The sequence below is a fragment of the Suillus subalutaceus genome (genome assembly GCF_016647625.1).
Source record: "Suillus subalutaceus strain FC151 chromosome Unknown DFJ58scaffold_86, whole genome shotgun sequence".
Taxonomy (NCBI): Eukaryota; Fungi; Basidiomycota; class Agaricomycetes; order Boletales; family Suillaceae; genus Suillus; species Suillus subalutaceus.
Genome location: NW_024540335.1, coordinates 34,878 through 61,610, shown reverse-complemented (window position 1 = coordinate 61,610; position 26,733 = coordinate 34,878). Strand labels below are relative to the sequence as shown.

General features: G+C 48.3%; 8 protein-coding genes across 8 annotated transcripts; 2 read left to right on the top strand and 6 right to left on the bottom strand.

The window, feature by feature from the left end:
- Positions 1-3,874: 3,874 nt before the first annotated feature.
- Positions 3,875-4,543, bottom strand: DFJ58DRAFT_843259 (uncharacterized protein; the record flags this gene model as incomplete). Its single annotated transcript, XM_041392939.1, has 4 exons — positions 3,875-4,117; positions 4,176-4,250; positions 4,288-4,356; positions 4,451-4,543. 4 exons carry the CDS (start codon positions 4,541-4,543, stop codon positions 3,875-3,877), a joined length of 480 nt encoding a protein of 159 aa, XP_041241661.1.
- A 1,231-nt stretch (positions 4,544-5,774) lies between these two features.
- Positions 5,775-6,241, bottom strand: DFJ58DRAFT_798273 (uncharacterized protein; the record flags this gene model as incomplete). Its single annotated transcript, XM_041390673.1, has 3 exons — positions 5,775-5,884; positions 5,965-6,094; positions 6,135-6,241. 3 exons carry the CDS (start codon positions 6,239-6,241, stop codon positions 5,819-5,821), a joined length of 303 nt encoding a protein of 100 aa, XP_041241660.1. The 3' UTR covers positions 5,775-5,818.
- A 168-nt stretch (positions 6,242-6,409) lies between these two features.
- DFJ58DRAFT_891850 (uncharacterized protein) lies at positions 6,410-6,960 on the bottom strand (the record flags this gene model as incomplete). Its single annotated transcript, XM_041394765.1, has 2 exons — positions 6,410-6,481; positions 6,532-6,960. Coding segments are annotated over 2 exons (501 nt in total), but the record flags the coding sequence as incomplete, so codon positions are not given.
- A 1,413-nt stretch (positions 6,961-8,373) lies between these two features.
- On the bottom strand, positions 8,374-9,865 carry DFJ58DRAFT_730259 (uncharacterized protein; the record flags this gene model as incomplete). The annotated part of the gene is made up of 6 exons (XM_041385863.1): positions 8,374-8,391; positions 8,450-8,506; positions 8,555-8,963; positions 9,009-9,154; positions 9,221-9,361; positions 9,401-9,865. 6 exons carry the CDS (start codon positions 9,863-9,865, stop codon positions 8,374-8,376), a joined length of 1,236 nt encoding a protein of 411 aa, XP_041241658.1.
- Positions 9,866-15,741: 5,876 nt separating this feature from the next.
- On the bottom strand, positions 15,742-16,422 carry DFJ58DRAFT_639389 (uncharacterized protein; the record flags this gene model as incomplete). Its single annotated transcript, XM_041381326.1, has 1 exon — positions 15,742-16,422. A coding segment is annotated over one exon (681 nt), but the record flags the coding sequence as incomplete, so codon positions are not given.
- Positions 16,423-21,311: 4,889 nt separating this feature from the next.
- DFJ58DRAFT_843255 (uncharacterized protein) lies at positions 21,312-22,508 on the bottom strand (the record flags this gene model as incomplete). Its single annotated transcript, XM_041392938.1, has 6 exons — positions 21,312-21,370; positions 21,712-21,821; positions 21,976-22,160; positions 22,215-22,253; positions 22,313-22,402; positions 22,455-22,508. 6 exons carry the CDS (start codon positions 22,506-22,508, stop codon positions 21,312-21,314), a joined length of 537 nt encoding a protein of 178 aa, XP_041241656.1.
- Positions 22,509-23,856: 1,348 nt separating this feature from the next.
- Positions 23,857-24,992, top strand: DFJ58DRAFT_798246 (apolipo protein O-domain-containing protein). Its single transcript, XM_041390672.1, has 3 exons — positions 23,857-24,077; positions 24,130-24,301; positions 24,362-24,992. The coding sequence occupies exons 1-3, from the start codon at positions 24,000-24,002 to the stop codon at positions 24,868-24,870; spliced, it is 759 nt and encodes a 252-aa protein (XP_041241655.1). The 5' UTR covers positions 23,857-23,999; the 3' UTR covers positions 24,871-24,992.
- Positions 24,993-25,731: 739 nt separating this feature from the next.
- On the top strand, positions 25,732-26,438 carry DFJ58DRAFT_730253 (CTR copper uptake transporter; the record flags this gene model as incomplete). The annotated part of the gene is made up of 3 exons (XM_041385862.1): positions 25,732-26,069; positions 26,118-26,285; positions 26,342-26,438. The coding sequence occupies 3 exons, from the start codon at positions 25,732-25,734 to the stop codon at positions 26,436-26,438; spliced, it is 603 nt and encodes a 200-aa protein (XP_041241654.1).
- Between the last annotated feature and the right edge of the window lie 295 nt (positions 26,439-26,733).

The following is a 26,733-nucleotide window of genomic DNA, read 5'->3' as shown; positions in this document are numbered from 1 at the left end:
GGAGGCAGGATAGAGTCCAGCGTACACATCAGAGTAGCCTACTCTACTGTAAATAAACAAGGAAATTAAACTATATACACATTGATACACCTGACGTCACGGATTAATTACTAAAATAAAATCGTGGTTAGTAAGGCCTGGAAGATTTATTTCAGTGGTTGCGAAGTGAGGATACAATATAGGAACTCACTTGTCTTGGCAATTCCACCAGAGTCGTCCATGTGCCATACGGCTCAAATCAAGCTCAACAATTCCTCTGGGTGTCCCCAATGCAGTCCCAGGACCATAAATTCTCTCTCTCGAAGCGGGCGGTACCCAGAATAAAAGCTGACGATTTGGTCCTACCATCCATCCGTCAGCTCCAAGTAAAATGGAGGTTGAACTGCGGTCATCGTGGAAGGTGCCCTCGAGTAGCTCAGCGGCGCGGCGCAGTGCATGAGCTGAACTGGATGAGAAACAAATGGAGTGACGGTCCCAAGTGTTGGTTGACACTGTAGTGCTGCCCTCCGTCTGATGCATGGTCAGACTTTTATCCAGGGAGACAGTTGAACACTCTTGCTTGACACATTCCTGCAATGGCAGCCTACTTGCTATATGCCAGAGCCTGACAGTGTTGTCCACCGAACCAGATGCAACGCGGGTCCCATCCGGCGAGAACGAGACTGACCTAACCCCACCAGTGTGCCCCTGGAGGGACTCACCGACCGGTTCACCCGTCGCTGCATCCCAGACTCGGATGGTCTTATCATGTGAACCAGAGACGATGTGAATCCCATCCGGCGAGAATGAGAGTGAGTTAACCGCACCAGTGTGCCCCTGCATGGGGCCACCGGCCGGTCGCCCCGTCGCTGCATGCCACAGACGGACAGTGTTATCCGATGAACCAGACACAATATGGGTCCCATCCGGCGAAAACAAGACCGAGTTGACAGCACTGGTATGTTCCCGTAAGGGGTCACCAACTGGCCGCCCCGTTGCTGCATCCCACATCCGAACAGTGTTATCCGATGAACCAGAGACTATGCGAGTCCCATCTGGTTTGAACGAGACTGAGTTAACCGCGCCGGTGTGTCCCTGCAAGGGCGCACCAAGTGGCTCACCCGTCGCTGCATCCCACAGTCGGACAGTATTGTCCGATGAACCGGACACAGTACGAATCCCATCCGGTGAAAACGAGACTGAGTTAACCCCACCAGTGTGCCCCTGCAAGGGCGCACCAAGTGGCCCGCCCGTAGCTGTATCCCACAGCCGGACGGTATTATCCGATGAGCCAGACACAATACGAGTCCCATCCGGCGAAAACGAGACTGAGTTAACCACACCAGTGTGCCCCCGCAAGGGCTCACCGAGTGGCTGCCCCGTCACGACATCCCACAGCCGAACGGTTTTATCCGCAGAACCAGTCACGATGCGAGTCATATCTGGAGAGAACGATAATGTCAGCACATTATCCATGTGCCCTATGAGCAGGCTCTGAATGGGCGGCCAATTTAAATCACGCCCAGATGCAAGACGAAGGGTGTTCGGAAACCTTGCAGTGAATTTTGTAAATATTGCAGAGTTGGAAGGCGAGAAAGGTAGCGCTGACAGATACAGATGGGGTGTGCTGTGTAAAATGATGCCGCCGAATGTGTGAATGAATCTCTGCACGTCTATTGCAGTAGACGAGATATCTTCACATCCGGAATGACGCTGTGGTTGCATTGAGTGTGTCATATATGCACGGTAACCATGTGCTTACCTCCACCCACTGGATGATGAGCGACAAGGCGGGAATCGCAGAACTAACTGCTTTGATAAGGCCAACGGCTTCGAGCCAAAACAGTAGGCTCTCGTGATGGAGGAACCGTTTCACCTCCTCCGCGAGCTCCAGGTTAAACTCTGTTGTTCGTACATGCGCAGCCCAAAATCGACATGAATATGATAGATGTGAGGGAATGCATCTTTCAACTCGTTCTTGCAGGTCAGAGTCTTCACAATTGGCGAGATATGAAGACCTCAAGTCACAGATGTTAAAGCGAAGCCCATGTTCCATCACTCGGAGTGACGCAAAAGAAAGGTCCCGTTGTGCCTTTGGTATGTCGACGAAAAAATCTCCACTAAATTTTTGGTTTGTGAGGAATTCGCGCAAGGATGCGTGAAAGGGTCGGATGGGGGTATATGAGTTGGTGGTGCCACTAAGGAGGGATCCCATGAGTGTTACTACAACGTCCACATCGTAATGGTCAACTTCATCTGGAAAATGGCGGCGCATGGCATTCATGGAATTTATAGGGAGAGGTTCAGCTGCGCCGAGGATCTGTCCCATCACAGAACGAAACCTGGCTAGCTGCATTTGCTGAAACTCCGCGTGTGTATTTGTATCCGTTCGCATGATATCTGCCAGAATGACGTGATACATGTTAGACAACAAATACGCCTTGGGAGGATGGCGTGAAACCGCAGCATTGAAGGAATCCCTTGGAGATAGGCCAAAAGGGGTTGCTCTGATGGAAGCGCATGCAAGACGCGCCCATTCGAAAAGTCCATCAGCTAGCTCAGCGAGGATTCCAAACTCCGTGTCCCTGAAGTCCGACAGTCCCTCCAGCTCCACCGATACGTAAACGTGAATGTCGCGCCTAGCGATCTCTGGTGGTATATCATCCATGGATATCCGTAAGATATGGGAAGCACCATCAAATTCAGCGTCGATGTCGCGAAGCGGACGAGAGGTAACGATAAAGCGGACATTGTTTGGGAGTGCCATGATCGGGTCAACATTCGGGTTTCGAAGTTTACCAGCAAGAATGCGAAGAAGGTCGCGTCGTGTCTCGACTCCACCGCTCTCATCCAATGCGTCGATCACGATCACAACTGGTGCCACATTTGGTCCAGAGAGCTTCCACAGCGGTTCTACAAGAAGCTTCTGCCACTGCTGAATGATATCCCGCGTATGTTTGAGTGCACTGGCATTCCTGACTGCATCCGACAATGCTCGTCTCATCCCCGGATCAAGGTCAGCTATGTCACGCGCGATGGTGGAGAAAATCTTTTCATGGAAACGGTCTGCACATCTATGCCGGTCGAAGCAGAAACATGAACCAAGTTCCCCATGATCGTTCAACCAGCGAGCAATGGTGTGGGCGATGGCTGATTTACCCGTCCCAGCAGAACCAGATAACCATAGGACGCGCGGAGTATCATATGGACTGCTTTGAATCCATTCCGTGATCTGGGAGAGAATTTCCGTGCGGGTCCCTGGTAGACATTGTTTCCTGGAATCTTGTCCCGCACCTGCGGCGTAAGCCATACCACTGAGGTCCAGTATTTCACCTGGAAGAGGTATTAATGGCCGTTAAGTGAGAAGCACTTCCCAATTCTGACCTGTACGGTGGACGTGGACAGCTGTGTCACGAGTGACCCGGTCCCTGAAGTTTTGCATGAGCGCATCCAACGCATCATTATACCGTTGGATGGTATTATCTGTTTCCGAGGCAACGTTCTTTCCGAGTCTATTCCCTATGACAACGGCAGAATATTGAGAGTGTGCAAAGCTCAATTGCTTGCTGGATACTTACAAAAGCTCTTTGTCTCCGAATAATCTCTGATGAATTGTGCACATTCAAGGGTCTGCTGGGAGATCTGTTCAATGATACCATGCATCGACGAAATCTGGCGAAGCATGTTGTCTTGTGTCATGAAGCTGTAAACTTGAACCAACTTGTCGAGCAGAGGATATACCGCTTCATCACGATCCCTTGGAGCGAGAATAATCTGTACAAATTATGTTGAGCAGGAGATCAGAATCAGAGCAAAACAAACAAACATTTGATGCAGCAGACAACATGCCCAGTGCTATCTTTGCAGATGGATGTGCCTATGGAACGGAATTAGTTCAGCCTCGAATGAGAGAAAGGGCACATACATCCGCAAACCTCTCCACAGCACTGTCGAATGACCTGATAGCTTGGCCATATACGGCCGGGAAATCTTCTGCAGTACCAAGATCCGGATGCGCACGTGGAGCGGGCTCCACTGTTATTGGAGGTCCTGAAGGTGCAGCCATATGTTCTGGAGTGTTACGAGCACCCGGATCCAATCGCGGACCAGCACCTTGTTCTACACCGTGAGGGGTATCCTGAACATGTGTGACCACGAGACTTTAGTGATTATAGATGGCGAGTTCGAGCACCAACCTCGATATTCTGAGCACCTGCATGGTTGGCGTCAGGACTGCGAGAATCCTTTAAGCGCTTTTGTACAACCTCAGCCTGATATTGGTATAACTCGGTATTCTCATCGACTCACAGAAATTTGTTTAGTTACACCATTCTGGAACTTCCCCAGAAAACGACGGATGTTGCCACGACGTTGAATCTGGATGAACGAAGCGTCAGAGTCGGCATTTCAAGTGCAACGAATTTCATGAGCGAGTCTTGTCGATTCAGATGCTTGCTTGATTAGCACGTACCGAGCTTTCACCAGCAATTGCTTCGCGGGACGTAGCTTCTGGAGAGTCTGGATCCCTCGTGCGAGACTGGTATACGATATTATGTTCGCTCATCGCGAAATATATGATGGTGTGATCGATATCAATCTGAGTGAAGTTACATAGGCGACCAACTGGAAATGTACTTGCTTTCTCACGACTTCTTCCACTCAGTGTCAAGTGAGCACTGAGCGCTGAGCAAACGATCCTTCACTGCTAATATCGTAGCGGCGCTGGGAAGCGCCAGTCCCCGACTTCAACATCAGGAAATGACGACAGATTGGTAGTAAACAGTTGTAGCGTTAGTAAAAGCCTTCGTTACGATCATCTGACCAAGACAGCATCTTGTCATTTTTCCTTCTCTCATATTCTTTAGTGTTCCTTACCGTACAGTATTTAAACCGCCATTTATCTACTAGTACAGTAGTTGATCCTTTTCCCCCCCAAAATAAACGCTTAGTTCGGCCAGTTTCCCCTGCTCGATTCCTAAGTCTACCAAAAGTCGACTTCCATCTCGTGTGAACGTTCCAAGAACGCCACAACAGTCTATCGATATAACAATCAGGCGTTTCGCAGATCAGATGCAGCACTACTTGAAATTTGACAATAGTATTCGAGTGACTCGAGTCAGGCTAATCATCATCAGCCTCCAGCTCAATGTAAAAGATGTCATGGCTCTCTGTCGATAACTTTGAGTTCTTAGCAAGTGATTGACCTCCGAGCTCGTTAGTAGTCTTCTTTTTGCCTTTGGGATAATGGAGAGCTTTCTTCGTGTAGGCTGCACATGGCAGCAACTGCATACACCGAAATGACTGCTTTTGAAACAGGCATCAGTCATTCCCGCTCTCGATCTGTACGAAATCTCTCATTTCTGCCAGCGCATTCTGTTTGCATTCTAGACGGACTGACATGTCCTTGACAGAGCGCGAGACAATTTCCTGTGACAAACGTCCAGTAACGAGCACCCCAAACTCATGAACAAGAATCTGACAGAAAACAGTGGAGTAGGGGACCCCTAGGGAGGAGGTCAGGTCGCAGAGGTGTTTGGCGGTGTTTGGAGCGCAGCTAGAGGGTTAGATAGAGTCTCGGGAGCAGTAGCACAGCATCACTTCGTTGTAGAGTCCAGCGCACTCATAGAGCACAGCCCACTCCAACAGCCTTATCTGAGAGTAAATAACAGCTCAAGAACGGAAAATATGCGAGATAAACGTCACCCGAAACACTTGCTCTAGCACAAAATAGGTGTAGTGCGCGTTGCCGGGCATGATTAGCGAGTGCATCACACGTTTTTCGATCAGAGAGCTTGTTGTAGAGTGTGCGATAGCGTGGCGCTAATCGAGGCATACATGTCTAGATGTCAGTGCGTTTCAGCTTCTCTAAACGGCGAGGAATATCATCAACAGATGCTGAAATCCACTGTAAAGACATGGCTTAGAGACTTGCACAGCTGCTGGATTGAGAGCAGGAGGTGCGCTGATGATAGGAGGAGTACGTACTACAGCAGTTGCCAAATTGAGACCGTACAAGTTCTGAAACTCAGCAGCAAGTAAAGTGCCCCGTGATCTTGTGCAAGCAGGTGGGACTGATGCGGTCAAGAGAATCTTGAAGAGGACATGCTTGCGAGCTCTGTGCGTCGAGAAGCGAAATGAGATAAAATTGCATCGACACGGCGTTCTTTATTTCGCGCGTCAGATCCTTTCGTACCAATACGCCGTGCAACACCACGCAGAACAGGCGCGGACAAAGCAGACAGATTTTCTGCACAGCAAGCATCAGTGTAGGGAAACCATCGAGGATGATCAATCATCTTTTAGTCTGGACATAATGCACGAGGCAGCAGTTGGCAACTTGGGAGGGGAGAGCCTTGTTGAACAGCTTCTTGATAATTCTTGAAGCGTTTGAATACACTACAGCTAGTGTGGGGGGCAGAACTATTTGGATTTAGTTCTGCCGGTTATAACCGGCAAAACTGGCAAAACCGGTTGTTTTGCCAGGGTGGCAAAACTCTAGGCGCTATGTAGACTATGTATACGACATTCCTAACGATGACATCAATATTTTACCTCGTCCCATCCGCCACCATCACCATTGTAATTAACCACCTCAACCTCATCTAGAATTACCTGTGATATTATTCCTTGTTCAACCCGATCCAACTCGTCAAAATCAACAGCATTTCCCTCGAGCACTTCAACTTCGTTAACGTTGTGAACTTCTTCAGTCTTTTTCAACTCCTCGAGAGCTGCAAATTCAGCAGCAATATCATCAGGTGAGATACTCTCTGGACCAGCAAGCAAGTCATCTGCATCGCGAGGTTCGGTCGAGAGTGGAGGTGCCCACGCAAAGGATGCTTCAAGATCCTGTACATGCAGTCTCGACAGCAATGCCAACCTCTTCATGAGTGCGCATAGTGAGCATGTCGACGGCAGGTGGGCTTCCCAGCCTCCACGGCTTTCACAGCGCTGCGGTGTCGAAGGTTTGCACGAAATTTGCCGAGTGTTTCAAATGTGTCAACTGGGAGATTACACCTCACCTGAGGCCTGATGAGTTAACCTGGATTCAAGCACCTGATGAGTTATCAGTGTCACTGCAATGTTTGCATTTCCAGTAGTAGTGATTCGAGTAGTTGTCAACTCGTTCCAGACGCTCGAAATTTTCGTCAATCACTGGCAGTGATGTGAGGGGGCCCCTCCAGTTTCCACCATCTTACTTTAAGGACGTCGGTTTTCATGTTCTCTTGGATTCAGATTTTGTTATCATAGATCTAAATTACATCTCCGCGAGTCTCGGATACCCTGGAGTTCTGCCAGGTTCTGCCACCCCCCTTTCGCGTGAGTTCTGCCAAAAACCGGCAAAACCGGTTTTGCCAAACCGGTTGGCAAAACTCCCGAGTTCTGCCAACAACACTAACTACAGCACACATATGCAGCAGACTCAAAATGCGCGCGAGTGAAAGTCATCGAAATGTCATCCAGATGAACAGACAGACATACTCCATCAAAAACTACAGCCAGTGTGACAGATCGATAGAGGGGACCACATTTGAGACATAGGCTGTTAGAATGGGAGGCAAGCGATAACTGTAACCAACAGCAAGAATTTTCAGCAGTTGCATATATAGGTTTATGATATTGTAGTATAAAGCATAGTAAAACAGAGGATATGATTGTATATCATGGAGATTGTTGTGAGGTGGGCAATCTTTAGCATCAAGTACTCAAGGCGCCGTACTGGGGTGTTTCGAGAGAAACACAGACATTCTGAATATTGTCAATAAAACAAGCACACAGAAAGAAACCGAAAAGACATACACTCAAGTTTAGCTATAAAGACGATAGACCTCGATCAATCAACTGTACAGTTTTTTTGAAAGGGTTCCCATGCATCGCGGTATAGGTGCCTGGGGATTTGGATCCAACAAAACCCTCCTTCCACTCCGTGGGAAGTCGGGGATTGTACTAATCTATACTGTAGATAGTAGTTCCAATGAAATTCACTGGACGAAATCATCTGATAATAGTCTGAAACTCAGAGCATTAGGTACTGAAATCGAGGGTGCTGATATTGCTGTTTTTTACTCTGAATTTTCAGCTGAAGTTGCGGTGAAATTTTACTCTGAAAGCAGACTCTGAAATGATGGTCTGAATCTATACTCTGAATCTATACTCTGAATCTATACTCTGAATCCATACTCTGAAATGATACTCTGAAACAATACTCTGAAACTGTACTCTGAAAATGCGCTGAATTTGTGCTGAAATTACGTTCTGACATTCATAGCAAGGTAATGGAACAAAGCACTGAATTACATTAGTTAATGTTAATACTAGCATAGTAACAAGGACGCCGGAAAGGTTCGAGAGCACAAGCACAGCGGAGCGGGAGCAGTTGGGCCACAAATTCTGTTAACGATGGGACGAAGCCTAATCATGGTGTTGAAAAGTAAGTCCCGGACCAACTATGTAATGCACATCGACTTACCAGGCGGGTACTTCGCCGGCGGGCAGAATCAGCTATGACTGTCCCCTTCCTGTTTGCCTAGTACAGAGTGAGAACTCGCTGAAGTAAGAAGATCATCAAACAGACCTTTTTTCGTCCTTTCTGCTGCTGAGGGGCCACGGCTGTTGGCTGCGACACCTGGGCCACTGGCACCGTGACATAGTCTAACTCGGTTACCTGATTCAACATGATCTTCATGAGAACATCATCAAACTGCTCATCTTTCCCTTCCTCGTCGATGCCCTGGAGTGCATCACCGGCATCGGCACTGGCACTGGCCACCATGATTTCGAATGCCTGCTGAAGCGTGCACTGCTGATCGTCAGTAAACCCCCGATCGTCGGCGATGAGTCGGCTGGCCATGTACGGAATAAGAACAAAATACGTGTACTGTTCATAGGAGAGTGGGGCAAAGGCATCAGTAGGAATTCCGTTCCGCGGGTCAAATAGCCTGCTGATAGTCGCGCGAAGGACTGCGCTGCCTTTCGGACCATAGCTATGGATCATTAGCATAATGCCATAAGAGTGCATCAGTACTCACTATCCAGGCCGTGCCTTGTTGAAAATTGGGCGTCCAACATCAAATATCTTCAGGCGTGCAAGAAAAGCTAATTTTTTGTCGAGCTCGACTCCATAGCCCTGTTCAAGTAGATCGGTAAGAAGAGTCTTGTAAACAAAGCAATCCTCCTTTGCGGCTTTATCAAAGATCAGTCAGCGGAGATCAGGTTCGAGCTTCAAAGCAGAGTGATATACGGCGAAGTAATTGATCTGGGATAGCCATCTGTTATTGTAAGAACTTTGAATGTGCCTTTCGCGCTGCAGGTTGCTCTGGATGGCAGCACAGAGCTCCATCTCGAGCTTGAGTGTCTGGCGCGTGAATTCGCCACCTGGCATCTGCAAGCAGCGTCAATATGCTTTGTATTTTGCAAGGACCATTCCCGAAGGATGTAAGGGCACGATATCGTTGCACCCATCACTCGGACAGACGGTTGGGATGTCCTCGTCAGCAGTAGGTACAGTGGCCTGCTTCTTCAAAGGTGGGGGTTGAATAGGTTCAGCTTCTTTGTCCGATGAAACAGCTGTCTTTCGCTTTTTTGAGAGGTTGAGTAGGTGGGGAGGAACGTGCTTGTCAGCTGGGCCAATTTCCAACTGCTTATGGCCTTCGAATTCCAGGTCGTTGTCTTCCTCATTGGCGCCATCGTTAGTCAGGGTGTCGTCCCCATCCTTGTCCTCGTCCTGGTTCTCGTCCTCATCCTGGTTCTCGTTCTCGTCCTGGTCCTCGTCCTGGTTCTCGTTCTCGTCCTCGTCCTGGCCTTCGTCCCGGTTCTGGTTCTGGTTCTCGTCCTCATCCTCGTCCTCGTCCTCATGGTCTTCATCCTCGGTTTCGTCCTCGTCCATGTTCTCATCCTTGTCTTCATGGTCCTCGTCCTCGTCCTCGTCCTCGTCCTCAGTCCTCGTCCTCGTCCTCGTCCTCATCCTCATCCTCGTCCTCATCCTCGCGGTCTTCAAGTTCAACTTGGTCCTCATCTTGGTCCTCGTCTTCATCCCGTTCGTCCTCGTCCTCGTCTTCCTCTTTCCTTCCAGCGATGGGCAATACGCTCACCCTCATCTGCCTAGCATTAATTGAGTTGCCCCTGCGCTATACTCTTGTCCGCCAGAACCATCGCCGGCGCCACCTCTTTTTGATGACCTTCAAGCCAGTCTTGGATACGAGTTTCACCGGGGCGATCTTCTAATTGAAGCCGCAACTCACCCTTCCTTTGCAACTACTGCTGGATCATCTTACCAGCGATTGGAATTTCTGGGCGATGGTGAGTAAACTCGATGCTTTGCTTCTGAGCCAGCAACTGATGATCTGCTAAGCTGGCATTGACCTCGTCGTCATGAGGTATTTGTTCAACAAGTGCCCTGAAGCCACTTCAGGTCAGCTGTCAGAGTTGACACCCATTTCGACTTTGAGAAAACGGCAGTCATAGTCAAAGCGGTGATCAAGATCCGGTGAGGAGGAGATTGCTGCTAGCTTCGTTCTTGCATTATCGAATGTTGTGAGGACTCCTTCTGTGCACGGTGGTATTTGAGATAAGGCTAGAGAAACCTGCATTGAACTTGTCAATGACGCATTGGTCAGATCTGATCCTGCGGTCGGATCTCTAGTTCAACACTTCGGGATTCACATGATATATGACATCTGTTTATATCCTGGTCCCTACACTAATCCGGCCTGACTATTTTCTCATTTCCACAGTGACTGGTACTCTAGATACGACATATCATACCGTCCTCTTACTGAATTTCAGTGACCTCTTGGTGAGTACTATTCATTTATTCCGCATCATTTTCACCAAATGATTTATCGTGATTACTACCAGTAGCAAACCATCCACGGACAACATGCCTCCAGAGGCAAAAAAACACTGTCGCCATGCACCTTCTTGCTATAAATTCTTGTCTCGCTCTCGCAGGGACCAACACTACGCCTCTGCACACCCCAATGAAGCACTATGCTCTGATTTCGGTAGCTCAGACTCGGAGGCTGAGGACGACTCCTCGCATTCTTCCACAATCATCCAGGATGCAGCATCACACTCCTCCCATCACGCTAATGAGTCATCTGCGTCTAGTTTAGATGGTACCTCTTCTGACGAGTCTACCACATCGGACGCTAATTTTTTTTTTTTTTTTTAATCATTGTTTATTGTCCGCTGGGGCGATGCCCCATGTTAGACAAAACATGCTGTATATACTGTATGTGCGTTATTTCTTGTTTCATTTGGTGGGTCTTGTTCAGTGGTCCTGGCCGGAGCGGGGACGGTGACACCAGCTGAAGGTGATAGGATTAATGGTTACAATGGTTTTTGTCGTCTTCGGTCTTCTTCGTCTATGTTCTTTGCTTGTTCTTATCTTCTGGCAGTTTGACGTCGCCGAACACTGTCTCGAGTCTTCTCATGGTCGCGATATACTTGAACAGGGCCTTCAAGCAGTCAGGTTCATTGAGGATGTGTTTCAGATGGTGCGCTTTCGTGCCTAGTTCTGTGCGAAGGATGTTGCGTTGTCTCGTGTAGGCTGGGCATGAGAGTAGGAAGTGGTGTACTGATTCATTGCTTTCCTCGCATTGAGAGCACCTTGACATTGCTGACTTTGCTATTCGATGTAGGTGCTTGTTGAGAGGTGCGTGACCTGATCTCAATTGGAACAAGAGGGAGCTTTGTCGGCGAGGGATTCGTTCGATGATATTAGCGAAGTGTTTCGATGGGATGGATGGGTCTATCGTTTGGAGGGTTGTGTATCGGGGGGATTCAATCATGATTTGTGCTGCTTCCTTCTTGATTTTGGTATTGAACACCTGTAGCGTTGACGATTTGCTGATGGGTAGGGTTTTGGGGTTTGCTGTGGCCATTCTGAGAGAGATTGGGAGGTTCGCTCCCGTTGATGCTGTTCCCCTCGCTGCTCTCTTTGCTCTTTCGTCAGCTGCTTCGTTCCCGGCTATGCCTATGTGGCCTGGTGCCCATCTTACCACCAGCTTCCTTCCATCGTTGTCGGGAATGAGCGTTCGGAGGTCGTCATGGAAGGCGTCCATGAGGTAATGACCTGGTTGTGAGCTGAACACTTTCGTTGCTCTAATTGCCGCTTGGTTGTCCACTCCCAGTGCCATCATTTGTCCTCCTCCTGCTCTCCTCAGCAACTGGACCGCTAGTATCATTCCCACCATCTCTCCCTCGTACACCGTGTGTTCGTCGTCCTTCCCCAGATGGAAGCTGAGCTCATCCACTACCTCTTCTCCTCTCATGAGTACTGCAGCTGCTCCTACCCCACCGTCTATTGCTGATCCGTCCGAGTAGACTCGGAGTTCCTCTGATGCGGTTTCGTCTTCTACTGCCGCTTCCTGCTTTTTCCCCGCTATCTTCGTTTCGACATCTGCCTCCCACTTTGGGTAATGTCTTGTAGGTAAGATCTTTTCCATCTTTTCCGGGTCCAGTCTGAATTCGTACGTCAGCTTGTGTAATGGTGATGGATGGCGCTTTGGTCTTCCGAAGCCTCTTGCGAGGCCGTAGTCGTGCGCTGATTTGATGTCCTTGGCTAGTGGGTGTGTGGCTGGCAGTGTGGACATCCTTAACGCTGCTTTGAAGCAGATTTTCCTTAGCGTCTGTTGGAGAGGGAGGATATTAGCATGCGTGTCTAGGGTATCAGTTGCGGTGGATCTCATCCCGCCCATTATCAACAGGGCCGCCATCCTTTGAACTCTTGTCATCTGGGCTGTGAAGCCCCTTGCTCCTCGCCCGTTGAGTCTTGTTCCCTTTCCCTTTGCTATCAGTCCTGTGCACCAAACGTCAGCTGCGTACATCATTTTGGGTAAGATTACTCCTTCGTATAGTCTTTTCATGAGACGGCTCTTAATTCCTTTTGTTGGGCGGATCATCCTGTTGCACGCCAGTGCATACTTGGTTCCTTTCGCTAGGGCGTGTGCAGCATGTTCTTTGAAATTCAGATTCTCGTCCATGATAACCCTGAGGAATTTGTGCGATTTTGACGGTTGAATCGTGTGATTGCGGATTGTTATTGGTGACTTGGGGATTGGGACAGTCTTTCTTGGGTCGGTGTTGCTGGGTGTGCGGGCTTTCGATAGGCATACTAGAGCCGTTTTGTCTAATTCGAATTCCGCATGATGTTCTTCGCTCCAATTCAGCGCTCCGTCTCTCTTTTCCATCATTCTGACTAGCTTAGCGTGGGAGTCCTCATACGTTTCTCCTCTGGCCACAAGTGCTATGTCATCGATGAATCTGAGGCTTAGCTCGCCTTTTCGTGGTCTTGGATCTGCAACTTTGAGTAAATCAGTATTGTAAAAGATGAAAGCAAGCGGGGATAGCGGGCAGCCCTGGTCTACTCCTCCTTCTACATTGAACGGGTTTGAGTTGAAGTCATTGAAAATTAGAGTTGTTGATCTGCCGTTGAGTCTCCTTTCATACCAGCCGATGTACTCTTGCGGGATCCCTACCTTTTTGAGATTGTGTAAGAGTTTCTTGATGACAATGCTTGGGAATGCTGCTTTGACATCCAGGAATAACATTGATACACATCCCTCCTTTGATGCCCAGGCGTCTGTAATAAATTTCGTTAGTAAGTGCAGGGAGTCTGTGGTCGAGCGGCCTGGTCTGCCTCCGAAATGGGTTGAAGCTAATAAGTCGTGCTGTTCAGCTATGTAGATTAGGTCATCTGAGACGCAGGAAGAAAGGATTTTCGCCATCGTATCAAGTAGTGTTATGGGCCTGTACGCTTTTGGTAGGCTATAGTCTGGTTTGCAGGGCTTGCGAAGGACTATAGTTGATGACTTTTTCCACTGGTCCGGGTAGATCTCTAGCGTGAAGGTGGCTCGAAATATCGGGCCCATGAACGGGATTAGTAGTTCTGCGCAGTGAGTGAAGAAACTGTTACTTATACCATTGGGTCCCGGTGCCTTGTGGGGAGAGAGTTTAGCGATCGCTCTGGCTATCTGTTGGTTCGTAATTAGTGTGAATTCGCATATGGGAGGGGGATATTCATAGTTAGGGTCAACATGGTCGTTCTCTGGGGGGGCTCTGAAGAAGGTCTCGTAGAGCAGTTCGCTTTTCCTGGTGTTGTCTTGCGTTCCGTTGGGTCTGTTGTCTCCTGGGTCCTTGAGCGTGGCTATCCTTGTGTGCATTTGATCTTCTGGGTTACTTGCTGCGTAGTTGTGGAAGTTCCATACTCCAGATGGGGACATCGTTTCCAGCCACGTCATCCAGTGTGATTCCTTCGCCTTCTTGATGTTCTCCGAGAAGGTGTTCCTTGCTTTCCTGTACTCTTCGTGTATGGGGTCATTCCTGCATGATAACTTAGCTCGTGACTTGTGACCTAGTTTATGTACTCCCTTGCGTTCTTTATCTAGCTCCTTGGACCACCATCGCTTGGCGTAAGGCGATGATTTTGATTTGGGTACCTGTTCTTCCATGGTCCTGGCGATGGTGTTGGTGAGGTTGGTGAACGCCTCGTCGAACTGTTCTCTTGTCGTTATTTCTGTTGGGGGCGGGATAAGGTTGAGCTGCTTTGCAAGGGCTTCGTTGACTAAGTCCCAATCGGCTTCTTTAAAGTTGGGACGTGGAGTGCTGTCAATTCGGTCAGGGCATAATTCTAGGACGCTAATGATAGGGAAATGATCCATTACGGCCGGTCTGAGTTGATACTCGACGTTACACGACGTGAATGCTTGCTGTAGCTGCGGGGAGCAAAATACATTGTCTGGACGGGTTAGATTCTTGGTCGAGGATGCCTCTAGGGTGGCTATCCCGGGGGGTAACGTTTGTACTAAGTTGTACATGGCTAACAGGTTGATTAGTACACCTGCAGCGTCTAAATTCGCCGCAGTAAACAGGTGGTTGTTGGTAGTTAATTCCCAGAGTGGGTGGTGGCGGTTAAAGTCGCCTAGCCAAATGATATTTTCAGTATTTACTCCCTGCTCGCCTTGAGCGAGATTTTGGGAAGCTGCGCGACGTAGGTTACTTTCCGTTTGCATGTGTCTTCCCAGGAAGTGCAACATGTTGTCGTGGTCACAGGGATTATAGATGTTATATATACGTACTTTGCCGAAGTTACCCAAGATTTCTATCACCATGACATTTGGGGATTGGATTGAGATTGCTTGCCATTTGTTCTTTTTTTGTTGATTAACATGATTACTTGCAATCGATCTTGGTTCTTGTTGTGGTTCGTTGGGTAGATGACGTCCCAGTATTTCCTAAGGTTAGAAGTGTTAGCGAGGTTAACAGGATTTAGGAAAGGTTCCTGGATGCTGGCCAGGTCGTAGATGTCGGGGTTTAAGTTCTTTAGGAAGTGTTCCCATGCGTTTGAAGACTTGCGGAGGTTCTGTTGCCATATCTTGAAGTCCGTTCTTGGTTGGGTTTGGTTGGTGTCCATCCTTAGTTCCAACCGCTTGCGTCGTTGCTACCCAGGTTGTAGTCGATGTTTGTTAGAGCTGCGTCCCTGTATGGTATGTCGTCCTGTCTTCTTTGGTATGCAGGTCCTTGGGTCAGTCTTTGGTGGTCCCAGACGTCCGTTAAGCGCGATTGTCCTCCTATCGGGATGTTGTTGGGGTATCTTGGGCGGTTTGGTTGTTGAGGTCTTCTTTCTGGTGGTCTTGGGTCCGTTGTTCTGTTGAATCTGGGGGGCAGGAAACGGTGGTTAGTAGAGTCGTTTGAGTTGTTGTTACCTTCTGTTCTAGCTTGAGTTTCATTTCGGTCTTCGAGATGTTCTTCCGTTTTCTCCCATGTCAGGGGGTCGTCCGTGAGATATAGTCTGTATTGAGTCTCTTTGTTTCGCTTCTTGTAAGCTTCCCATTTGCCGAGGAAGGTCGGGCAGTCTCTGCTCCATGACGCGTGGCCTTTTGTGTCACAGTTGGCACAGTGGAATTCGTTAGGGTTTTCGACTTTGCATAGCGCTGTGCGGTGTTGTTCCCCGCATGTTCCACAGATGTCGTGTTCTTTTGGGCAGTCGGTTGCCATGTGGTTGCCGTCGAACGAGTGGCACTTGAGGCATCTTGAGGGTTCTGGGAGGAGTTTGCGGCCGTATACCTTTTTGCTTGCTATCGGGAGGCCGAACTTGATTGCTTGGTTGGCGCTTTCTCTGGTTTTGAATGTCAGTATTACGTGTGCCGTTCTCTGGTTTGGTGAGCGTCTTGCAATTGGTTTAATGTACCTTGCCTTGATTATACTTTTTAGGGTGAGGCCGGCTTTCTTTTCAATGTCCGCTATGGCGGCTGTCGAGTCTGAGACAAAGGTAATCGGGATGTTCTCCATTAGTACGTGGAATGATCTGTCCTTGATGGCTACATTAGTTCCAAACCTCTCTAAAAAGTTGCTGCGGTTGGATGGCGTGTTGAACCACTCTGCGGAGTTCTTGGAGTTTAGTTCATATAGTATTCCTCCGTGGGGGAGTTTGCGTGCTGAAATGAAAGATAAGTCATTTGGGATCATTATGTTGTCTTTTACCATCATTTCTAGGGCTAGAGCGGCCTTTGAAACCAGTTGGGCTTCTGTGAGGTTCTCTGTTGCGTCCCTTGGCATTAGGAGGGATCTTCTATCGATTAAGATTTGCTTCGATTGACCTTCACTACGGGATAAAGCCTTTGTTAGTGTGGCGGGGATCGCCGACTTCGTAACAGCTGCGTATGATCGTGGTCCTTCAGACCCTCCTTGTCTCTCACTTTCTTGGGTTAGTGTTTGTGCAGCCGTTTTCATGGCTTTGTCTATTCCCGCTGCTGATTCAGTTAAGTTTTGACGCACCTCTTGAGCCACAGCTTCTAACGCTTTCTTGTGTTTCTCCGTGGCTTCTGCCTTCTCGACCATAATCGTTAGTGGGCCTCCAATCAGGTTCTCTACTCTGTTGATTATGTTGTTCATGTCTAGGGAGCTTTCGGCGTCTTGCAGAAGGACTGCAATGGCCCTTAGTATTTCTGCGTGTGTCGTTCCTAACCCCGCTGAGATACTGAACTCGAAAAGGGCTTTTGCTATTTCCTTCACTGCTGTTCCTGCCGTGGGAAAAACTAGGCCGTGAGTTGCGAGCAGTTTTCTGGCTGTGGTGGTGTTAGTGATGTCTGTTCTGATACCTGTACCTTCGATGTGTTCTTCTATGGATTTGCTAGATGCGAGAAGAGGTTTGTTTGCTGTTGTTTTCCTGAGTCTGTGATTGCCGGTGACTGTTGATGTTGGGCTCGTCCAGCCTGTTAATGCCATATTGTTGGCTATTAGGAACCTGTGGGGTTGCATATAGAGTTATAGAGTTAGTTTGGGTTGTATGGGGCTGAGCGAACGCCTATTGGCGTTTCTAGGCGCTGTTAGGCGCGATGTTGACTGGGATTTTTCGGGGTCCTAGTCGGGGTGCCACTTGGTTCAGGTCCAAGAAGCGATCCATCGGACGCTCATGATTTGTACAATTTCGATGAGGACGACGTGGACCACCATGCCATCATGACTCTCGACACCATGATTCTTGATCTAGAGGATTGGCAAGGTCTGACGAAGGCCAAAGAGATGCACGAGCTCCGTATGTATTTATGTTCAAATACGAGTGCTAATTCTAATGTAACCTACTAGGTAATGATATACTCACTGACGAGGATCGTGATAACATCCGTGCATTCCAGCTGAAGCTAGTCGGGCACATTCCTCGTCGTGTATTTGATCGCATGCGGCAGTCCTTTCGGCACAAAATGACGATAGACTCTGAATGGGTCATTCTGTGTCGCCTTGCCACACTGTCCGGCATTCAACCGATCAACTACGATTGTTGTATTAACTCATGTATTGCATATACCGACGACTATTCTCATCATATCCAATGTCCTTTTTGCAATGAATCACGCTATGATACTGGTGGACGTGCACGGCGACATTTTTCGTATCTCCCACTCATTCCCCGTCTTCAGGCATTTTTCCAGAGTCCGGATATGATACGACTGCTTTCGTATCGGAAGAACTATGTCGGAGAACCTGGCACCATTCAAGATGTCTTTGACTCGGAGTGGTACCACACGCTATGTCAGACCAATGTTATGGTTGATGGTGTCAGACGGCATCACAGATTCTTCTCTGGAAAGCACGACATAGCATTCTCGCTATCAGTAGATGGTTTTCTACTTTTTAATCGTCGTCGGAGTGGCCCATCTGCGACACCACTCCTCCTAATGAATCTCAACCTTCCTCCTCTTGTCCGAACACACCTTGAGAACGTTCTGTGTGTCGGTGTCATCCCTGGCCCTCATCAGCCCAAAGATCTTGCATCATTTATCTGCCCTCTCGATAACGAGCTTGCTGAACTTGCTGATGGTATTCAAACCTTCGACACATCCGATAAAACTCAATTTTATCTCCACGCCTATAACATCTTCAAGAACGGGGATATCATTGCCATCGAGAAACTTTCGAATATTAAAGGACATAACGGCTACTTTCCATGCAGGTCTTGCGAAATGAAGGGTGTTCGCAAGATCAGTGCTCGAGGTACTAACTACTACACTCCTCTCAAGACACCTCGACGAGAAAATCAAACCCAAAAATCATATAATCCCCTTGATCTCCCTTTACGCACACACGAGGGATTTGTTAATGTCCTCGAGGAGTTGGATGCTACAGTAACAAAGCGTCAGAGAGAGTGCCTTGCGAAAGAACATGGAATAAAGGGCGAGCCGTCACTTCGTCGTGTCAATTCAATCGATTATGCCAATTGCGCACCTTGGGAATGGATGCACCTGTTCCTCGAAAACATTATCCCGCAGCTCGTTGACCTCTGGACGGGGCGTTACAAGATGTTGGATGTTGGCAGTGAGGATTATGAACTCGCGCCACATGTCTGGGAAGAAATCGGCGCTGAAACAGCAGCAGCAGTGAAGCAGATACCTGCTGCTTTTGTGCGAGTCCTAGGCAATATTGCTGTTGATAAATCGACCTTTACAGCCGAAGGTTGGAGTTTTTGGTTCATGCACATTGCACCCATCGTGCTCCGAAATCGCTTTCCACGGGTCAAATACTACACCCACATGTGCAAACTTATCTCATTGATGAAGACATCTGTCAAGCTCAAAATCACCACACAGGAGATCGATGATCTTGAAAAAGGGTTCGCAGAGTGGGTCAGAGAGTTCGAGCGGTAATTAAATCAATTTTCATGCGAAATAAGCTCACTTGACACCAACAGCTATTACTATCAATTCAAGGAAGATAGGTTAGCAGTTTGCACACTCCCGATTCATGGATGCCTGCATGTCGCAAAAGACCTGCGCATGTGTGGACCTGCTTGGGTCCACTGGACATTCTATGTTGAACGGTATTGCCTGCACCTCAGGACTGGTCTCCATTCCAGACGGCACCCATGGAGTGGCCTTTCCCGTGTCGTTTTGTACACCGCATACCTCAGCCAACTCAGTGTTAAGTTTGACCTCCAAGATGAGCTCAAAGACCTCAATCCCCGCCGCGGACAACAAGAGCTGGAGAATGAACGATCATTCGAAAACTGTGAGTAGTGGAAGTCGTGAGTGTAATACAATGCTAAATGGCAGACTTACGGACCAGATCCCGAAATTGTTTTGCGAACACCATGTCGTTCCAGCTATACACCCGATGAGGATACCCGCAAACGAATCGGAGTGTATCTCTTCCAGGTTCTTGGAGGGCGGCGCAACGATCTTGCACTGCACTTGCCTTCTGTGATGCCTCTGTGGGGGAAAATGAGGATAATTGGCGGTGGTGATTCAATCAGGACCAGATATGCTCTGAGGGGTATGAGCAATGCAAAGTATCGTGACAACTCATTTGTGCGAGTGAGTATTTTCACCTCATGTGGCCACAGCTGACGTGTTGTAGTTTGAAATCTCATATTCTGACGCGGGAGAATCACGACCTGTCGATGTGATCGGTTATGGCCAGCTGGACAAGATTTTAATTTGTGAGATTGGCGAACACAAAATTTACAGATTCCTACGCAATACAACGCTCATCCTCGCACTTATAACACCATGCAACACTGATGGAACAGATGCATCAATATCCCTAGTTGGATACAAAGAGTTTGTCGCACCAGTAGTTACAGATGTGCGAAACATCAAGGCAGTTGTTGGCCGGGTACAGACACGAGGCGAAACCTTTATCATTGACCGGTGGTTAATACCTGGTGGCAACGAAGAGATTGGAGATGGTTCAGATACATCGGATAGTGATTAGTTTGATGTATACATATGTTTCGTGATAATCAGGCACCTGTGTTTGTTGCGTACTTGAAGTACACTGGGGGACCGCTCGAGTCTTCAATATAGTTGGTGAAATGAGCGCGATAGTGACAAGCTCCTTGTCTGAACTGGGCGTGTGTATAATGCGGATCGAGCTTTGGGTGGACAGGACCACGAGGAAGAGGAGGTCAATGAGTAAAAGTTAGCAGTTTCATGATAGAACGCTCCTTTGAATTGGCTTCGGTGGGCGGGGATGACGAAAGCATGAGGAGATCGAGAGCAGCAGTAGTGTGAGTAAATGTTTGGGGTGAATGCGTCGATGCTCACCTGGGCGAAACCCTCAGCCAAACAATGTTGAGGAAACAGAGCTAGTCCTGCAAGCCACGCACACACTACATACTACGAAGAAGCAGTGGCGCTTGGCACGAGAACACCAACTAAATTACCATGTTAGGAAGGCGGTTAGAACACGCAGAGCTGAATCTGATTCAGTAAAATTTCCACTGAAAGGGTGGTGCTGAATCGAGGATGATCAGCTGAAATTCAGAATCAGCGCTCCAATGAAATTAACTGCATGCAGTTTCAGTGAAACTTACTCTGAAACATTCAGCACCAGTGGATTTTCCAGTGAATTTCACCGAAACTACTATCCACAGTGTCTACAGCACAACACCGAGTCAGACACGACAATAAATCAGCTCTACTGACACAAAATATTCCTAATATTTTGTGTCATCCACATGCCATCTTATAATCCCGACAAATAGATAGACTGACTCATGGAATGTCGCCACCTCCCACTGGCAGGGGCCAGAACCCGACATGAAAGTCCTCTGCAACCGGTAACCGTGTTCGGCGCTTCGTGACCACAGAAAGCCGAACGTTGTCGATGATCATCGATCATGCTTGTTGGAAATAAGAGCGATTTGAATTGTGTACTCAGGAATGATTTTGACAGCGAAAATTAACCTTTTATTTTGCGAGACTTGGGCGCGAAAACACCCAGATATCGTCTTGGACGGTAATTTTAGTTCTATGTATTCAATCATGGACCCTGCCACTGAAACATATTCTCAGAGGTTCACCGCATCAAGTTGTTTGGGAAGTCTACTGACATCAAGGCACCCAAGTAACACCATCCCCGTAGTGGCAGTCACGAATCTTACGGTTGTGTCCTAAATCGGAGCTTTGTATGTTACGCATGACAATGTTGTGATGGTACGACATAAATCTAAACATCTTTCTTGAATAGTTTGAACTTTTCTTTTGAAGTAGCATGCTGTTGAGGGTCAACTTGCTGTATGGCGGTGCACATCGCCATACGTTACACAAGAGTTTTGCTTAATTATGATCAAACGATACCATTGTGCACGTGGAAGTTACCACTGCTCCTGGACACCAATGAAATCGAGCCCTGTTCTCCGTCTTATACCGCAGCTCACGTTGTTTAGACTCAGCTCGACAGATCGCGGTGCAATGGTGAATATTAGTGTCAGCCAGCTCTGTTCATACGCACCTATCTTCCCCGCAGTGTTCTGTTTATGGCAAGGCTTCGGATCATACTTGCGGACATTTGGCAAATAAAGTGTGGTCCAGAGGAAAATACGCATAAGTACATGATGATGTCTAGTTATACATAAGGTTACACGATGTTGTATATGCATAATAAGTAGACATGAAAATATGGTCCATGATGGTTAAGAATTGGTGCAAACACTCGGCAGATAATCGCATCTCCTACTAGTAGTACTAAGAACCCCGCTGGGTAGAATGGAACAACTTTTTGACACGCTTCACCAGCTTGACATCGGTGCTGCTCTTCTTGGGTTCCACACGGCGAGAAACGTACTCGTCCCGCATATCACCCTCCCCGTCGGGCTCTTGTACACGCCTGATCGCGTAGCCCCGCTTGGGTCTCGGGAGATACGTACGGATTACTTCTTCCTCTGCTTCGTCATATAAATACTGCAGGTGATGTCACAAATCAGCATACCAGCGACGGAACCAGTCAACACTTACAGGCACAATTTGTCTTGCGGGGACGATCGGGACTGGCGCCTGCAGGTGAAGGTCTAGATCAGCAAAATATGCAAAGACCAAAAAGATAATTATCTTACGTGCAACAAACGGTCGCACTTTGCGCAAATCGGCTTGCCGTAGCACTTTTCGCAAACTGACTTGCGGTCGAACAACGCTACTTCTTGACCCTACAGATGAAGAAATGTGAATTGAGACAACAACAGAACATGAAGAACATACCTCTGGGATCGCGATGACCGCAGAGCACCTCAAGTTTGAACACACTTGTTCCATGATTCGAGTAGAAATGAAAGATATAAAAAGATATAAGGAGGACAGTAAGACTTTGAGAGATGAAAACTGCTGGAAACTTTCAGCGGCGGGAGATGATGAGTGAGTGCCGATAAAACATGGCGGCTTATATATGATACATAAATGTAAAAGCGTAGTGGCGAAATGTGGAAGGTAGGAGTGTGAAGGCCTAAGCACCAGTGGAAGCATCAGTGGAAGAGTGGTGGCAAGACAATGCGTGGTAGCACGTGAACAACAGAACCAGAAATGTGACTGCATACGAGAGTACACCGACGAAACAAGTGTGGAACTCCCTACAATGAGGTACCTGAGGCGTAATGCAGCAGAGGTGGAAATTACTAATACTCACCTGTCCACAAGCGTTCATTTCCGCACACCACAATGTCTTTGTGCGAGCAATAGACTCCTTGTGTTTGATGCCTCTGCTCGTATAAATTACTAATACTCACCTGTCCACAAGCGTTCATTTCCACACGCCACAATGTCTTTGTGCGAGCAATAGACTCCTCGTGTTTGATGCCTCTGCTCGTATAAATTACCTACAGATAGGGCGGGAGAAAGTATCCCGGCGACGAAAAGTCACTTGTCTCTGTGTTGAGCTGGTGGCCTGGCATAAGCTTCCGCGGGGACAACACAGCGCCAAGTGACATTGAAAAGAAAAGGGTCTCGAGAGCGAGGATGCAATTTGTGTACGTGTCAATTTCCAAGGTGAATCCATCGAGCGCAGCGCACCTCATCAATACAAGGGACGAGGGTACTGAAGAGAGAATGGTAAGTGGGGCAGTCACTAATTGGTTTACTGCCTCAGTCACCCTTCTGACCGCGTGCAAGGACGACGATATATTGCTTACGCGCGAAGGACGGCTAGGAGGGGTGGTAGAGGGTGGAGCTGAGAGAAACGTCAGTTAGACATCAGTACCCATACCAATAGCAGCCACGGAACCAGCAGAGATACTTTACGTGCTGCCACATGTTCCAGCCATTGTCGTAATGTTACAGAGCGATTCTACTCTCATCGCCGATGTCAACATGGGGGAGCATGCTATCATCAGATAACATGTCCAGAGTTCCTATGGAAGTCGTCTCACCTTCGGCGACGGAGGCGTAGGTATGTCACAGGTAATGAATGATGATCGATGAGGCATGGCGATCTGTTATGGTGTTAAGATGAAAAATGTATTTTTTGTGTGCAGATTTTACAGCATTCCCTAGCAGGACACTTGGTCCTATACAGCTTGGACGTAGAGACATCGACGCTCATCAGGCTGCTTCAAGGTTCATGGTTAATTAGTACTTGGACTCTGTGGTACTCACAAAATATATTTCCCACGCTCCTTTCACCTTTCGCCGCCGCGTCCGCGTGAACATCCACTCGGTATTTGACATATACCGTTTCCAGACCAAACGTAAGACTTTTTTATGAGACGGTGAACACACTCACACTCGATATACTCTCTAGGACTCATCACTTCAATGGCTGCAGAGGCGGGCGTAGTTGCAAATGCAGCTGAAGGTTCGGGATCTTGGACCTCGAGCTCTGGCCAGACGAAGGTATTTACTTCTCCTACAGCGTGTCATTGTCTGAATTACTACCATCGTATAGCTCTCCATATACCCTACACCCATACCCGAAGTTATGCTACTCGACACTCCGTCGGCATTAGAGAAGCGAATTGGGATGGTGCGGCGGGAGATCACGGGTTACTATACCGGCGTCCACTCCAAAACGCAGGGTATTATAGACCAGTGGATCTCTGTTGAAGAGAAAGTGGAGAGTGAGTTATATCGTCTTGTGCCGACCACTACGCCCTTATTGACCATTGAACCGCGAACAGCTCGCATAAAATCCTTCCGTGATCCTACAGAGCCATTAAATCCCGGATTACTTTATACTGGAATTTCTGCCCTGACGACATCTGTCCTCACTCGCTCGCGCGCACTCCCTATACGCATCCTCCTTCCTCCTACAGTCCTAGTTAGCGCATTCATATATTTCCTTCCGGGTACCGCTTCTCGGGTCGGTGGGTATACCGGGGAGCTCGAAGATCGATATGTTCCTCGCTTTAGAGAAATTAGAAGAACCTCTTTTGCACACAGCGGCATAGCCTGGGAGCGCGCGAAAGAAAGTGCTGCTGCTGGACGAGAGTCGGTTAACGAAGGTGTGAAGAGCATTGTGGAGAGCATTGAACAAGGGACGGGGCTTAACCTAAAAGCTATGGGATGGGCACAGGAAGTGAAGAAGGAGGCGCAGAGTGTTGCTGATGTGGTTCAGGAGGGCATCAAGGAGGCTATGGAGAGCAAGAGCTCGAGTGGCGACTCGGAAGACTCCAAGAGATTGGTATAGAGTGCGAGAGTGTCGTATATATGGACCCTTATTCATATGAGGATATCTCACAAGCCCAATCATACTACAGCACTTAGAGAACCGTGACGCTGGAATCTTATATGCGGTGCTTCCATCTTTTACAACCGACGGGACCAAGTACCTGTACATGCAAGTCTATCATTCATCCTGCATTGATAACCTCTGGCAGAATTTCCACGATCGTTCAAGGCACCAAATTCCCACGTTCCGCTGAAATGCCTCACTAATCATCAATAAGGAGTCGTTTCTTTTCAGCTCCCACCAGTTTTGCCATCTCCTTTTTCGACCTCTTGCACCTCGAAGCTCCGTGAAATTAGCGCAGAGCTCTACAGGCCCTCAACTGCAAGATATACGATCTACTTTGGAACGAATGGCCCATCGTGATAAGTCACACTTGTGTCCACTTGCCAACAACACATAGTCTGCGAGCTTTGCGGCGTCTCTTGCACATCAAGTCAATCTGAAAACGTGCACTCGACAACCATACATTGCAACCAGAATTGTACGGTGAAGCAAAGTCCAGGTGGTGCGCCTCAGGAATCAGGATTGTTAAGACGTGGACCAATGTAAGCGAGAGCGTAGTTCTCATGAAGCCCGATTTGTCTATGTCTTGACCACCCTGTTTCCCTGCACTCTATTGCGACAATTCTGTCTTCCGTCTACCGATTTGACGCTACTGGCAGTCCAGGGATTACCGGCACCTGTCATAGTCGGGACGTCTACCGATGAGGCTCAAGCGTCGTTCCGCTAAGGGAAGATACTTCCCACGGATAGTCAAGTTATCCCAACATCTTCCTGGGTTACTACTATCACCTGTGCACACCTGCGAGCACCTACAAGATGAACTGGGAATCTTTCGCGCTCTGTCTCTTATGTCTGAGTCAAGTTTGTCTCGCCTACAATGGCATGGATATGCCCATGGATGATGGTATGACTCTTGCCGTGGGGAACATGCTCTCGTATCTGCACTTTACGCCAGTGGATACTCGTGGGTTATATCTTCTCAACTGCATACAAGGAGCTCTTCTAACAGGCCAGTATACAGTGTGGTTCCTTGGCTGGGTTCCTCAGAGCTCGGGAGCCATGGTTGGCACATGTATCGCACTGTTTATGTTGGCGCTGATCGAGCGCTGGATAGCGGCTTGTCGAGGAGTGATGGACTCCCACTGGGGCCAGCAGTACGTCTGTTCCTTTTTTGTTATAGAATATACCTCATGAATGCTCAGGGCGATTATCATTGCGTCAGATAAACTTAATACTCTGCCGACTCAGTCATCTCCCATCGGATTCATCAAGCGCTTCACGCCCCCCTTCATTCCCGCGCATGATATCACGCGTGGGATCATGTTTGCAGCGCAGACGCTGCTTGGTTACCTCTTCATGTTGACAGTTATGTACGTCGTGTCGCTCTTTTTGTTCGTCGAGTTGTTGATGTGCTGGACGTGAACAGGACGTACCAGCTGGGTTTCATATTCTCCCTTGTGGTGGGGCTCGGAGTGGGAGAGACTCTCTTTGGAAGGTTTAGTGGTATTGCGTACGCGCATTAAACGGCTTGCGCGTGCTCATTTTGTAAGTATAGAATGGCTGCAAAGCATTGTATTCCTCTTGTTTGGTTGTCACGCACGCCACGCTAGGTGCAGCATATTGTGCGGATGATCCGGAGATAGTGACTTTCTAATAATACAAACTTAACACCACTTGCTGTGGTTAGGCATGAGGATACGAAGCATACATGCGCGACAATCAGCTGTAAAACGCAGCATGCGAGCGCGCGTGTCAGGAGATAGGGCAAGCGGAGCAGTCAATCTTCGGGCAGGAGTTCCAGAGTCTGTCACTGAAGTA